The sequence below is a fragment of the Sciurus vulgaris genome, assembly GCF_902686455.1.
Source record: "Sciurus vulgaris genome assembly, chromosome: 10".
In the NCBI taxonomy this organism is placed as follows: Eukaryota; Metazoa; Chordata; class Mammalia; order Rodentia; family Sciuridae; genus Sciurus; species Sciurus vulgaris.
In genome coordinates this window covers 89,312,655-89,328,679 of record NC_136470.1, presented here as the reverse complement: position 1 = coordinate 89,328,679, position 16,025 = coordinate 89,312,655, and the positions used below count along the sequence as shown (strand labels likewise).

At 42.3% G+C, this 16,025-nt stretch overlaps 1 protein-coding gene across 6 annotated transcripts in view; it reads right to left on the bottom strand.

Moving 5' to 3' along the window:
* ABCC5 (ATP binding cassette subfamily C member 5) overlaps positions 1-16,025 on the bottom strand; it is a 90,090-nt gene that overhangs the window by 36,028 nt on the left and 38,037 nt on the right. For 5 of the 6 annotated variants that reach the window (XM_079101532.1, XM_079101529.1, XM_079101531.1 and 2 more), the window contains 8 exons: positions 13,945-14,102; positions 13,597-13,752; positions 12,803-12,950; positions 7,781-8,014; positions 7,472-7,645; positions 6,697-6,844; positions 4,282-4,430; positions 3,863-3,970 (listed from right to left, as the gene is read on the bottom strand). In XM_079101532.1, the coding sequence (XP_078957658.1) occupies positions 3,863-3,970; positions 4,282-4,430; positions 6,697-6,844; positions 7,472-7,645; positions 7,781-8,014; positions 12,803-12,950; positions 13,597-13,752; positions 13,945-14,102 (1,275 nt within the window). Of the gene's footprint in view, positions 1-3,862; positions 3,971-4,281; positions 4,431-6,696; positions 6,845-7,471; positions 7,646-7,780; positions 8,015-8,760; positions 10,406-12,802; positions 12,951-13,596; positions 13,753-13,944; positions 14,103-16,025 lie in introns of those variants that run through there. The other variant, XM_079101534.1, reaches the window with a different exon arrangement.

Here is a 16,025-nt window from a genome sequence, read left to right as displayed (position 1 = left end):
AGCAAAACACATCAGGCTATACAGTGGAAGGAAGCTGAAGGGCAAAAGGCAGCTCATTAGTGTAGCCTCGCCTCAGGCCCGCCAAGGGGGTCTCAAGAGCATGGGGACAACCACAGGAGGTACAGGTACTTTGTCCATGGACCCAGCCCTCTACACTAAGCTACTACTAAGCTACTCATTCCTTTTCTGCCAGCTTAATATGGACCAAAGGACAACTAACTGTTATGTAGCCCCTTGTTCTAACTCAGGAGCAGATAGGAAACCCAAACAGCACTCCCATCCCCCATACAGACTCTCACCATCCTGTTTTCCCTCCAGACCACTCCTGCAGATCACAAAGCCTGCCCATTTCCCTCACCCGCGGCATGACACCTGTTGGGAGAGGATGAACTGAGACTGTCGCCAGGCTTAGGTGGTTAGGGTGGGAAAGCGGGTCTAAGGTTCTATCTTCTGTAGAATATTCCTTCTTGCCAAGAAATTCTCATGTCTTCAAAGCCCTGCCTTGGAACTTGTGAGAATTCAACCAACCAGGGATGGGACTGTGGTTCAGTGGTAGAGCACTTATCTAGCATGTGTGAGGCCCTGGGTTCAATCCTCAGCACCATATAAAAGAATAAATAAATAAATAAAATAAAGGTATTGTGTCCATCTACAACTAAAAAAATATATTTAAAAAAATTTAAATAATTAAAAAAAAAAAAAGCATTCAACCAACCAAAGGACAGGCGTACATGGAAGCAAAGGGTATCTCCCTGAGAAAGACCCCTTGGGAGGAGAATGAGACTCTTTTCCTCCAGTTTGCTTCCAGAGACCCCCCCTCAGTTAAATTAAAGGGAAGGAAAAAGGGATGCTTGAAGAGGGAAGTCTCTCTGAAATTAACTGGAAACACTACCACTGTACACCACAGCCTGGGACCTTCCCGTAAGATTTGAATCCTCTTCTGACCACCCTCTTAAATCTGTCATCTCTATAGAATGCCACCCCCACTGGATTCCAATAATGATTTTAAAAAGATAATAAAAGAATTTATGCTATTAAATGTAATATATAATCCCTTTCTCATTCTCTTGGATCCTAAACTTCTAAGTTTGCTCTCCTCCTTCCTTATATCAGCACATCTTACCTATTCCTAACCCCCAATCTTCCTGGAAGTGTTGCATCTTTAAATTTCCTAGATAATATTCACTCTTGATCAATCTTGGGTTTAGTCCCTGCTTTCTGAAAACAGCTGTTGGTTTCATGTGTTCAGAGCCTTCCTGAGAAACTGAGCTAAAAATAACAAATATTTTAGTCACCTTCATAGAGGAAAACCACAGGCTGACAGAATTTCCATCACTTCTCTCCCCTGGAGTTATTAAGAGGATGAAGAGAGTTTAGGCCTTAATGAATTACTAAGAAATATGTGGATGCCTAATCATGTACACAGTTCTTCCTCCACGTTTCCTTTTAATTAGCCCTGCCCTCCCCCAGGAGGATTTCAGTTCAGGTTACCCTGCCCTGTCACCGTGAGGCAGATGGGGACACTTGCATTTATACCTACTTGGATTTGCACTTGCCAGGACAACAGAATCTTAGAGATGCACAAACTGTAAACCTCAACTTTACCACGGGACACTGACCATCAAAACACTACTTTCATTCACCAAAAGATAAGAATGTATCAGTTGAGCAGAAGAGGGGCTACAAATAAAATGCAAGACACCAGATAAAATAAAAGACACCCAGTTAAATTTGGATTCCAGACAAAGAATGAACAATTTTTCAGTATAAGTATATCCCATGCAGAATTTAATTGGGCATCCTGTGTCTTTATAAAACCTAACCACACTACAGTGGGGTCAAGCAAATAACACCCTTCTATAGGTTCTCTCTCCTGGGAATTGTATCCCTTTGTCTCTCCTTTATCCACACTACCCAACAGGAAGCAGTGAGTTCTTGTGCAGGATGTACTTCCAGGGAATATCAAATAGAGAAAGGACCCTGCTTGCTCATCTATCAGATCCCCAAGTCTGATGTTAAGAAGAGAAAGGTGATGATGCAAACTAAGAAGGCCGCGGGTGAAAGCAGGCTTCTGCAGCACCGCCGCCGAACTTCACACGCAGAAAATAGATCAAACAGGCAAGGCCCACCCTGGTTATTCTCACATCCATTTCCTAGAAGATGACAGGAGAGATGTGATCTCAGGAACAGTCTCATTTCAAAAGACTGCTTCAGATGGTGCCCCAGGATCAAGGCAGATTTTCTCTAATGAATTCAGGAACATTTATAATAAACAGCTGCCTTACACCTAAAAAACAGCTCCTTCCCCACAACCCTTAATGAAGTCAACATAATTCTAATTAATAAGCACATGAAGGTAATAAGAAAGAAACAGCTTAGAGTTGGGAAAGGATTAAGCAATAAATACTCATTATCTTGGGCCACACATCTACTTTAAAAAAGGAAAAACCCTGCCAAGAGGCATAGGATAGAATTGGACTGAAGTCTCATGGGACATAAAATAGCACTGTGGGTGATTTTACTATTATTAACGCTGATGCTTCCGGGACAGAGGAAGGAACGCTGAGATGAAATGCCATCTGCTAGTACAAGTCCTCACTAATAAGTGAAGAGAAGTGAGCCCCCCCAAAACAAGGGGAGAACAAGGCTATATTATGCATTCTATTCTTCATCCAAAATCCAACCAAATCCATCCACTAACGAGGATACAGAAACAAACAGGAGGGAGGGCTTTAGGCGAAAACATCTGCTTTCTCCCATGAGTGGATACTGTGGGTTCCACAAAGCAGGAAGTATATGACTGCCACCAGACCACTTCTTCTCACATGACTCTGGCTCTCATCTGTGAAGCAGCCAGGCCAGGAAGTAGGGAGGAAATGGGGATGGGGGTGTGTTCTGGAGGCTAACTTTCTTGATACAACAAAATTCACCTGATTAACTATGAATAAGGAGATAATATAAATAAATAAATCCTGGGAAGGTATGCTCCAGTCTTAACAGGAAAACCAAATTTGTTCTCTGCTGAGCTCTAAGGGGGTGACATCCATCCCTCAAACACCTGAGCTTCGAGTGTTCATGGCACCAAAATCACTTTCATATTATTCTCACTGGCAAAGAAAGATGAGCAGGAGCATAGGAGTGTCAATGTTAAGGAAATACAGTCCACTTGACACAGCTGCTTTTTTTCTTTCTTTTTTTCTTTTAAATAAGTATTAATCACTTTCAAATATCTATCTCCCTCCACCCTCCCAAATATATCTTCCTCTTATAACATTTATTTGTATTATTCTGATGGCACAAAAAACACGGCCAAAGTATGACCAACTAACCACCTGCAAGGAAAAAAACTGGTACTTACTTAACTGTACTTCCCAACATGATCTAGACTTATGACTACTTCCATGTCACTGCATTCCCTGCATCGTGAGTGGCAACCACAGGGCAGGAGAAAGAAAGTATCAAACAAGGGCTTAGTATATCAACCAAACTGACAGCAGCAATGATAAAGGGGGGGGGGGGAAACCTGACAGTCACCTGGCAGTTCTGGTCTTCTAGGTTTAAATCCCTTAAAAGCCCAGTGAGTTATGACATGAATCCAAGTTGGGCCTCGGTGTTCTGGGAGGGAACACTAACCCCAGGACCAAGTCATCCAGGAAAGGTAAAAGTTCACAATAATTTAAAAACATAACTAGTCTGTCCCTTAATTCAGTGTCTTCCATGCCTCCTCCTCACCAACTTGCCAAAAGGCTCAAAGCAAATCAAAGCCAATGTGGCTAACCTGTGTGGCCCCATAGAACAGAGGCAGCAGTGGGTTGTGCCAGGGACAGCTCCTGACACAGGGGAGGAGCAAGGAGCTACTTACCTTAAACCTGTCAACAGCCACCGATGCTTCCGAGAGGGACTTTACAGAGAATGGTGTTACTTTCAAAGCAAAAGTCATGGAATTGAAGACAGTCACCACTGTGAAAGCCTTAAAATGGGAAAGGAGGAGAAACTGAGCATGATCACCCTGTGCAACTATAATAACAAGACATCACCAATTTCCTTTCGGGTGGTAGAAAGGCTGCAACTTGGCTGTCAAATGTTACTATGAGTCATATTTTTTAAAAGGTAAGGTTTTCATGAGACCTTCAATTAAAATTCTCAGTAAATATGAACCACAGATTGATTGGTATTTTCAGAATTAAACCCAAACCTAAGTTGACAAAAATAACCTGTACACTATCTGCAAGGGCTCGCTCCCCACTCATCAATGTTCCCCACCCCTGAGGGTCCCCTGACCTGTGCTGCTGTCAGATCGAAGCCCAGGGTCATGTGAACAGAGAACGTCACCACACTGGCAATCACCACCACAATGGGAGCCACACCAACAGTGATGCTCTGAAAGTACCCAGCTTTTTCCAATATCCGACGCTCCTCCTCTCGGATTTCTATGAATAAAAAAGAAGACGCCTTTAGAACAAGTCAAAAGAAACATTGGATTTTGTTCCTCCAAAACGAAACAAGACTTGGTCCTCAGTCACAAACAGGTTTTAAAATGACCCTTTAATACCTATGGTGCAAACATTAATGACTTATCAACTCTACCATTAGAGCTGAAGTTTGAAATGGATCAGTCACAGGAAAGAATCTAACGGGAAGTAGTCACTTCAAATGAGTACACTGATCACCTTCTACCTTTTTCTTGTAAGTCTCTTGGGTTTAGTAGAAATAAATATGTTAATTGTATCTACAACTGGCAATTTTGTTTGCTTTCCTGGTTGTTGCTTATTTTTTGCCTCAGGAATCATAGAAAAGACTGTTCAACAGCACTGGAGAATTAAAAAAGAACTAAGATTTCTTAAAATGCCTACTGTATATTGGCAATGGGAAGGAGATGGCACACAAAAAAGCAGTTGGAAAATGGAAGATGGGTGAAATACAACTTCTACAAGCAGAATGTAATTTTCTTAAGTATTTGCAAAACTGACACTCTTATTAACAAAGCGATCACAGAATACTAGAACCACGGAGTAGGAAGTAGGGTGATAAGATGGCAAGGTATCAACCCAGCGTCATAAGCACGCCTATAACCCCGCAACTCAGGAGCTGAGGCAGGAGAATTGCGAGTTTGAGGCCAGTTTGAGTTTGAGGCCAGTTTCAGCAACTTAGCAAGTTGGGAATGTGGTTCAATGGTAAAGCACCCCTGGTTCAATCCCCAATATCAACACACACACACACACACACACACACACACACACACACACAAACACACACATACACAGACATGAAGGCAAGTTTTATTTTAAACATAAAAGTGATTCTTTGCAGCTATGCCCTGACCCTAAAGGCATTACCACTGCCCACAATATCTTGACAGCTAGTTTGCAAGTCATATAAAAACACCAAACTTGATTCCCACAAAACAAGACCAAAACAAACAAAAACCCCACCAAACTCACTGCACTGATCATACATCTTAGCCATGAACATAATAAGAAAGAATCCTCTTCAAACTGACAAAAACAGAGGATGATGCAAAATAGGGGACTGAAGGATGAGTGGAATCTCAGAAAGATCATAAAATGACAGAAGGAGAGCCTGCAGCAGTCATCCTGCCATCCACATGCCTGGCATGTCCACTTAGAAGCCATTTGTTCCATTCTGGTGGAAACAAAACTACTACTTTACAAAGCAGCCCGATCCGTTGCTGGGTACCTCAGAGAAGTCACCTCTAGATGCTTCTTAGCTTAACAGCCTTCATGAAAAAAGTGTAGCGTCCAGAGCTGGACATAAGTTTCTGAAGGCCTAATCAATGAAACTACACCAGCTACTGTGATCTAAACAGGATATTTCTATTCCACTTAAAATTGCAGTAGCTGTTGAACAGCACTGTATTCAGTTAGCTCAATGTGAGATTATGTCCATTAAAGGTTCATGCAGTTTTTATTTAAATTAAGGTTAAATGTACCCAAGTATTCTTTTTTTCAACTCAAAAGTACCTTTAAATATTCTTCTTAAATTTCACCAGTTTTAAGGGTTTTAAGGCCCATCTTCCCAACATTTGTTGAGATTGTTCTGAATACCCAGTCTGTACTAATGATCATGATTCCTCCCAGCTTTGTGGCACTTACATATTTGACATGTTTATGCCTGCACTGAATTTACAGATCAGGATGGGGCCAGGCACTGAGAACCTGTGACTCAACATAAACAATTATTTAGAAAAATAAAACAAGCCCCTGGTGAGCAGCAGAACTAGGATCAGAATCCAGGCACCCTGATGCTCAGCTAAACTTCAGGGTCCCACAACTAACTTTGGTACATTCACAACCAGAGTAGAGGGGACGGACCAAAGCTGAACTCTCAGCAATCATTAAGTATCAATTAAGTATCTGTGACATCCTCACTGCCAAGCTGGAAAACCATGGGCAGAGTGAGAGAATATGGAGGCTTTGGAATCAAAATCATTCTAATTATTTGTGTTGTCTTAAGAAAAATCACAATTTCTCCAGGTCTCAATTTCCTATCTGTGAAATGAGGTTATGGGTTCAAATTTTGAAGACCCTTTTTGAACATCAAGGTTCTATGACATTATGATTGTAGACATTAGAAGTTCTAGTGTCCAATGTGCTCAGGAAGTCAAGTGTGAGGGATCAGACCCAAAGAATACAGAAATCCTTCTACCCCATGCACACAGAAAATCTTTAAACTCACTTTGAACACTCTGAGAAAACGCTTTGACCCAGGCATACATTTTAATAAACTTAATGTAGGTGAGAACTTCATTCATCTTCTGGACACGGTCATCGGTGGCGGCCACACACTTTCTCCTGAAATATGCAGTGAGCCGTGACACGAACATCTGAAAGGAAAAGCAAAGCTATGCCAAGTTAGAGCTCGTTCAAACTGAAGAACTGCTTGATCTGCTTCAGGTCACTCTAAATACAGTGAGTAATCCTGTTTTCTGGGACAGGCCAGATTTCATGTTGTTGTGCTATTTAAAAAAACAAAAACAACAACAACAACAAAAAAAAAACAAGTGATCTACTGAGTTATAATAAATATTATCCAGTTCTTATCTCTTTGTATGGCAGTGAGGACAAATAACTGTTTATTCTCATAGTGCTCATGGGTGCCAAGCGCTACCCAAGCAGAAGCAGGAGAGCCCTACCAGAGAGCATCAACTGAAGACGGGGTAATTCAACCCCTGTGTTACCCGGGGTAGGGTCTACCTGTTGGCTTTCTCCTTCATTCAGACTCTTTTTTAATGTCACTGGGAGCCATTGCCTTTATGCAAGTGACACCTTACTTCCTCTCAAGTCAAAATCCTGTCTATACAGACTAAGCACTATACAGCTCCAGAGTTTTCCAAAGCAGGCACCTGCTTTGAGGAAAATTCCAAACGAAGGGTGATGCCTACTCTAATCCAATGGAAACAATTTGTCTATTAAGGAGTAGCTGCCAAGATACAGCCAGGAGGCTTACTCACCATTGCTGGATAAAAGAGGATAAAAACAGCTGATCCCAGGAAGCCTGTTGGTCCCAGAATGATGACATTATAAATCATGCCCAAGATGGCAACGACGGGTCCTCCAGCCAACAAGCTGCCAACGGCAGCTGCCTCGAACATCCTCTGCCCATCATTGGAGCAAATATTGATGAGCTGCAAGATGGAAAGAGCAGGACACAGGTCACTCACTTCAGGAGGAAGATGAAGGACAAAGTCGGGCCCCAGGGTGAAGGAGGAGCTCAAGCTGGGGAAGTGAGCTCTGCTGTGAAGCACACACTCTGCTCTCACCTCACCCAGGGACTTCTCTTTAATGTTCTTTAACTTAAGGATCTTCTTAAATGCCATGGTTAGGATGGCCCCCCGCAAGCGGACACCAGTTCGGTAATTCAATGCCCAAGTCAGTGCAAGCGACCAGGACCGCACAACTTCTGTCAGAAGGAGGCCCAGGACCAACAGCAAGCTGTACTGCAGGTTAGACTCTGCTGCCTGGGTATACTCCAAGAGGTGTTTCACCACAAAGGCCTACAGGGAGAAACATACACCACTGTCAACATCCCTACAGCACCCACACACAATGCCACAGGGTTATGTTAAGTTAGAAAGAGTAGGCTGCTCCAGGACACAGGGATCAGTGTGCAAAGCAAAAACCATCTTGGAGGATGGAATATTCCTGAAACCTGCCTATGGTAATTTACTCAGGCATTCTGCAGGCGGCAGGTCTAATTAAGACTTTCTTCCTTAAGGACTTCATCGTAACTGTTACTCTTTCTAATGTAACATAAACCTGTCCATGAGCTGAAATTAATTCTAAACACATGGTCCTTCAAAAGTATATATTGACCTTATGCCAGTATCTCCACACATGGATACATTTCTTTAAATGAAATTAAGACCTTTCTTTGTATCGTTTCAAACGTGCTTATTTGATAAAAAGGAACAGTGTACCTACAGTTGTACTGGGGAAGAGTGAGAAGTGCATTTGCAAAACATTCCTGAAAATAAACATCAGCAGTTTAATAGTACAGAAGAAAGCAAACAGCAGACTATCAAAAATCCAGAGCCCCTCCCATGGGCCCTCCCCACGCCCCACTCCCTCCCAAAAACAAAAACATGTTACCTCAGGTAGCATATGTCTAACACCACCTGCAGGGAGGGAAGGCGGCCAGCCCCCAAGAACCACCGAGTGCCACCTCCAGCTCTGAGGTCCTGCAACGCCGGAGCACACACTCACACAGGCACATTCAGCAACAGTATTAAATACCAGGAAGTGGGAAGTAATGTGCTTTTATTGAAAATGAAAAAATATAAAGGTACCATCTTCAAAGAGCATCTCACAAACACTGTACAAGGGCAGGAGCATTGCAGTAACATACAGTGGGAACATACAGAGTCGAGTTACACAGGGCTGGCCATCTAACAGGTCATCTGGCCTCCGACTGTTGTTTCAACTACACACAGTAGAAATACAGAACAGAACCAATATCTGCTTCCAGAGTCCGAAGGAGTACATCAGGCTGACAGCATTTAACTGGTTAAGGCTCCTGAAGTTGCAATGATTCTGCAATGGAGGAGATTCTCTAGAAATAAAGACCTTGCTGCTAAGGAAAGAGAATTAAAAAACAAAGCAAAACAAAAAACTCCCTAAAGAGGTAGTCTGCTTTAAAATTGCTAATGCAATCGGTGCACTAAGCTGTGAGGAATTACCTCTGCTCAGGATAGAATACAAAATTCTAGGCCTCGAGGAAAAACTGCTGGCATCCTTCGGAGTCTTTTCAAGTACTTGCAGCTAAAATTGATCTGGCAAAAATTAAGCCAAACAAACTACAACAAAAGAAGGCCAAACCAATTCCCCACTCTAAAAGAAGAAAAAGAATTAACTTAAAACCCATCCACCCATCTACCCTGGTTCCTTTAGCAAAGGCTATTAGCACAGCTGTGAATTATCACTGAGTGACAGAAAAAAAAAAAAAAAAAAAAAAAATGGAGACCAGGCACAATAGTCCTGAGGTAGCTAATGCTAAATTCCAGAACCCAGACTCTCTCTGAGTGAATCTGTGTTTCTCATTTTTCCTGAAAGTAACTTAATACCAGGTATTCACTAGTCCGTAGGAGAGCCCCACCAATTAGATTTATGTCAAGTCCCAGTAAATAACCTGATCCATTAGATTTCAGATTCTCAGAACTACTGAATTCCACCTCTCCCTCCCTCAGATTTTTTATGTTTATATCCAGTGTTTGGGTCCCCATTGCATACAGCTGGGTTGCTGGTTTACTAGCAAGAAGATTGGCTTCTTTTCCAGTATGCATCCAAAATGCGGAACTGAGTCACAGGGTCAAAACCCTTTCTTCCGTGAAGCAACTCAGTACGATGGCGTGCAGTGATGCGCTTTCTCACACACTGCGGCACTGAAGGAAGAGTCTCCAAAGGAAGGCGTGAAAGGACAGCAGATTGTTGTTTGGGGTTCCTTCCTTCCCATACCTTTAGAGTGCCATTTTTCAGCACGGATAAGAGCATCAGCACCTCCCAGAGGGGAGGAACAGGGAAGGTAAAAGACAACAAATGTTTACACTATGTAAAACTTTCAGAGGTGGGGGGAAAAGAGGAAACAGCAGATTAAAGAAGTTCCAACACACAGGGTTTTTTAAAAAGCAATGACATTTCAAACTATTTCATATGGAAGAAAAGAAGGTTTTCATGAAAAATCCAAATAAAATTCAGTTTTTAAAAAGTTACACATTTGTCATTTAAATCTAAACAAACTGGGAGAAAACTTGAGATTGTCAGCATAGCTGTCTGGCTGTGGAAAGCATTCCCCCAGTGAATAAACGTTACCTTACCTGAACTCTTGGCGAGAGATTCTGCCCAGCTTGACTCTCTCATTCTGACCGCAGAATACAGCCATCCTGAAAATTCTAAAGAACAGCTTCTGTCACTGGTTCCACTACAGAGAGACTCCCCCCAAGTCCAGATCCTGACAGCACCAAGCGAGCTGCAGCTGGAGAAAGGTTGGAGGGGTGGGAACTTACCTCTCTAAAGGCTTTTCACTGTCCTTTCTGGGGCAGAGCTAGCATCACCAAGAGATGGCGCTGCAGAGGCAGCCTTCTCTTGCAGGGCTATGGGCAGATGCTAACTCTTCACACACATATCCTAGGTCAGGCCAGGTCTTTTAAACTACCTTGGTTTAAGAAGGCCTGAAAGCATCTCTGTAAGTTTACTAATTCGGTTCCTCATCTTGGGCCAGGACCATACACTAGAGATTCTAGTACTCGGTTAACATTTGTGTGCCCTTGGGCACCCTGCATAGAGTGCTGGTCCACTGGCATCACCAGAACCTTGGATCATCTTGATGCACACACATCTAGTATGAGCTGGCCAGCAATTTAAAACACACACACAAAGAAAAACACAACTTGATTGTGTTTCATTTGTTCTGTGTATGGCAACCAAAATTCAGTGAGATCTAAGGGGGAACAAGAAATAATGATGTTCTATTTGGGGATGGTGGGCTATAATTTGGGGAGTCTGTTCTTGTGCAGATTTCTGAAGAACAGATTAAGCCAGTTAGAAAACCATGCCAGATTAGAAAATATGCAAAAATCTAAAATGGATCTTCCTCGAAAGGACTGAAGTCCACACACAGGTCTGCTCACTGCTAGTACTGATCTCAAAATCAGCCTGGTTCTTCGATTTCCAGTTAAGAAATGGTTCAGAACTGGAGCTCCAAAAATGAAGTCTACATTGTTTACACTTTTAGATATTTTTCTCAACGAGTTGATGGATAGGTCCATTGCTTTCTTCAGGTGTTCCAGGACAGAAGCCCATGAGAGAACACTGGCCTTGAGCTGCTCTTCCCGAGAGGGCAAGAGGAGAAGCGTGCTCCAGTTTCCTGTTAAAGGAAGGTACTCTCTTTCCCTGACATCTAAAGGAATTTTCTAGAGATTAGCATCCCAGTGTGCTGCATCATAAATTAGAGATTAAGGAATAAACAGATGCTTGAGGGTGTGACCTTAAAGTCATCCAGCTGAACATGTACAGGTAACTTTTTTCCCTAAGTAAAAAATTAAAATCCCATAAATCCATGGAATTTCTTTTTCTTTTCTTTTTCTTTCTTTCTTCTTCTTCTTTTTTTTTTTTAGAAGACAGTGGAATCAAGAAAACCCACTGTAACTTTATCAAGAAAGCCTAAATACTATGCTACACAGATGAAAGAATTCTATGAAGGATCAGAGTAGCCACCAGCCCTGTAGTGAAACAATGACAGAAGCTCTTCTTGGGGGAAGCTGGCTCTATGGAAATGTTTGCCATTTTGGTCAATAACATAACAACATAACATTTTTGTTACATGGTCCCTTTTATTTAAAACTTATATAAAAGTGTGTTAGTTGGTCAATTAATATAGAAACACAATACGAGAAAAGTAGTGTCCTCTGCTTCAGAAAAAGAGTTCAAAACTTTTAAAAAGACATCAAACATTTTAAAAAACAAAATGAAAATAAAACTGTAAATTAGTTTTACCTAATCACCATGCATTTTAGGCACATACTTACCAAAACCATGAACCTCTCCAGCTTACCCACACACGGAAAATGCACAGAATAAGCAGTATTACTGCTCCGATGCCTCAAGGCAAATATGTAGAGAATAGATTTAATCAAAATCTCAAGTGTAAGGCAGCACAGCAGGTGTAAGAAACAGGCGCTCAGGAAACTGATTGTCAAAGGCTCCCTTACCTACTCTGGTTCCAAACAGACTAGGAAAAAAACACAGCTGCCACCCCAATACTTGCCATGGTTTCCACTATATACCAAAACTTGAAACAGACTCCAGGCAGACTCAAAAAGCCTTCTTCAGTGATCATTTGCCAAAGGACTGCCAAATGTGATAACTCCACCTCCAAGCATTCAGTATATGTCACCAGCACTGGCTAACCAGCCCATGCCACACAATACTGTGCTCACCCACTCACAGCACTGTCAAGACACATCTGCCCAGACTGAGACTGTCACTTCATGTCAACACACGACCAAGAAGCCTGATCCTGTGCAGAACCAGAATCAGTTCAGTGTCACCCCACCCCAGGAGCAAGCCAGCTCTGTGTCTTCTTTCACAATCATGTCCCTCCAATCTCCTAGCTGCTGACACACCTCCATTCCTCCCAAATCCACTGACCCCTTTCAACAGGTCTGGAGGTATCTCTAAGGCTGCTAACTAGCCCAAAGGTGAGCACAACCCCTGCAACAGAATGAGAGAGTTAGAGCTGGCCGTGGCTGGGCCCCTGGAGATGGTCAGAAAAGATGGCTAGAACTTACTGGTCCACTGAAGCCGGCCAGCTGCGTGATCATCAGGCACACGATGGACAGGATGAGCCTGGTGCGGCAGAAGATCCATACAACCCTTCGCAGGGAGGCAGCGTCTGGCCCAACTTCATTCAGCTCTTCTTGCCACAGTCTCTCTAGTCTTAACAAGGGCACATGTCCTCTGTTACAAATCTCCCAGGGGAAGAGACACACCCTAGTTTCCCTCCTGCCATCGCTTTGGTCTCCAGGCTCTGTCACTGCACACACAAGCCTCTCCTTTAAAACTATGCACATAGTCTTCACCTTGTGGAAAAAAAATTCCCTTCCTGGGTAAGTGCAGAAAATGATGAGAGCAAACCCCGTTCCTTCCACCTCCCCAAAAAAGGTCTATCCTTGAATAAAATTTGCTTGTGCATGAGAATTTCCTTTTTTGAGGGTCCCAACCCTTTCTGAAGGATCCTGTGGTAAAATGCAAAGCTGCAAACTAGATTTTAATGGTACATTCAGCTACCACAAAAATGTATTCTGTCACAAGGCAGCGCCCGACATAATTTCCCTGCAGACTCAGGAAGAGAAGCGGGGCTGAGAGAGAGAAAGAAAGCCCGAGGTTAAAACAGGATTCAATTAAAATAGGAGACAAAGCAGAAGAGCAAAGGGAGAGCCATCCCAGGTTACCCACCCTCCCCAGGACAGTTCAGCTCCTTAAAGGACACAGAGCTGCAGATTTCACACTTTAGCAGCCACCCTCCTAGCTCAGGCCCTAGCACCCAGTATGTGGGAGAAAAGGGTGAACCAAAGAGGCCTACCTTCTGCAGTTTACATCCGAAGACTCGAACTTGGACAAAGACCACACGTCCTCCATTAAAAGCTCCCCCTTCTTGTGGGCCACACGGGCCAGAGGAGAAAGCCATGAAAAAGTCATGCAGGAGAAGAGCCCAGCATTATCCACTGGGTGCTGGTGTCTATGGCAAGAAACCCAGATCACAAAACTGTCAACATGCACTGAGAGGTCAGTCAGTATTTAAAATACACTGTTCAGTAAACAGAACCCTTGACTAAAAGTAGTGTGTCCCCAACTCCCCCAATCTTAACCTATTTTTCAAAAATGATTTTGGTGCCTTGCGGATAAGTTTTGAACCAGCAGAGCCTCTTACTTGGAAGTGGTCCGGATGGGCTTCAGTGTATTCAAGCCATGATGGTATTTTCCCTTGGGATGTTCCTCATCCAGAATTCTGAGCTGAGAATGCATAGAGACATCCAGGGAAAGGCCCTCAGCTCGGGCTGCTGTTTCCAAGGCATCTTGGCATTCCAACTGTTCCACCAAATAGAGAGAGATACAAGAGCAGTTAATGAACATTAATAAACACAAGAGCAACAAATCTAATGGACACCAGCTCAAACTGCACACCACTAGTCCTATGAGAGATTCCAAGGGTGAGGCAGTTAAACACTAATCGTGTGATGTGAGCCCATGAAGGACATTAAACCAGCTATTTAAAATTAAATGAACAGACCCTTTTTTTTGGTGGTGGTGGGGAGCCCTTTTAGGTTTATAGAACTGAGTAAAAAGTCTAGAGTTCCTGTATACCTCTTATCCTCTCTTCCTTCTATTATGAACACCCTCTATTAGGCTGTCTGCTTGTTAGAACTGATAAGCCAATGCTGACAAATTGTTACTAACTAATGTCCGTAGGTTCATTCTTTGTGTTGTACATTCTAAAATTTATATATTTTTTTCACCAAAATCTTTTATCTTCTGTTTTCCAATGTGTCCCGAGAGTCAGTCACTTCACTACTAACCTCAAATTCCAGTGTTCATTTTCTATGACAAAAACTCCACAATCAGCCCCAATTAACCATACAAAAAGAGCAAGAATATACTCATGCCTCCTATTTCCCTCTTATCGGCAACAGAGAAAGCAGATCAGCTGGCTGCCTATCTAAGGAGTTCCAATACCTACATTCCTGCAACATGCCGCAGGAGATCTCACGAGATGAAATACAAAGTTACACGTATTTACTATACAGTTTATAAGTGTTGAAAATGTATACTTAATAAAAGGTCCACTTGTGGCAGAGAGAGTGGACCAGGAATCTCCAGGTGAAAGCTAATGCTTTACTGTGGCATAAGCTTCCCTTGCCTCGATTCCATTATTTTCTTCTCTCTAAGCAGTCAAGCTCGCACATTGTCACAAATATTTCCAGCAATTAGTATGAGATAATAACAAACAATGGATCCCTAATCAAGAAAAAGTTAAGTGATACAGCACCTAACATACCAGACCTCACACAAAGATGAGTCTCTGTTTTGTTTTTGGTACTAGATTTTGAACCCAGGGACACTCTATCACCGAGTTACATCCCCAATTCTTTATTTTTTTAAATTTTGAAACAAGGTCTTGCTAAATTGTTGAAGGTCTCACTAAGTTGCCCAGGCTGGCCTCAAAATTGTGGTCCTTGTGCCTTCAGCTTCCTGAAGACACTGGATTACATGCCTGGCTCCTGGAATTTCTATTTGTATATACCACCTCTTTTCCACACACAAAAAATACAGGCAAATATTAGTAGAACTGAAAGGGTAGAATTTGTGCATAGGGGTAACCTGGATGCCTGGGCTAATCCAACAGAATAGTTTTAGCTTTAGTTCACAGCATAATTATGTGTCTTTAGATAAGATAACTGTTTGATATCAGGCAAGTACACAGCCCAGGGAAGCACAGTCATTTCCTTTTGCCAAAGGCAAGGTAGACTAGGTTTCTAGAGATTAATAGTACAACATAGCAAATGAGTCAACTCAAAAGAAAAAAAGCATACAAAAGTTCTTATGTATAAGTGAACATAATTTAGTGGTTAATGTATAAGTGAACACTTAATTTAGTGGTTAGGGACTATGACATGGAACAATTAATTGAAGGCTCCTAAGATTCAAATATACAACAAAGATTTTTCTTAGCTTTAAGCTGCATAAAACACAAGGGAAGGGAAAAATTGGATCAAGAAACAAGAAAGATACACTAAAAATACAAGCATACCTACTATATGTAGTGGAAACGGGGACTCTACAAAAAGTTATAGGGACCAGCCTGATTTGGATATCCATGGCTTTGGAAGACAGTTGAAATCACTGTACATATTGGGTATCTGCCAAAATGGGCTATATACTGCCACACAGCAAATCTCAACAAATTTCAAAAGACTGACATCAATGTGTACTCTGACCACTCTGGAATTTAGT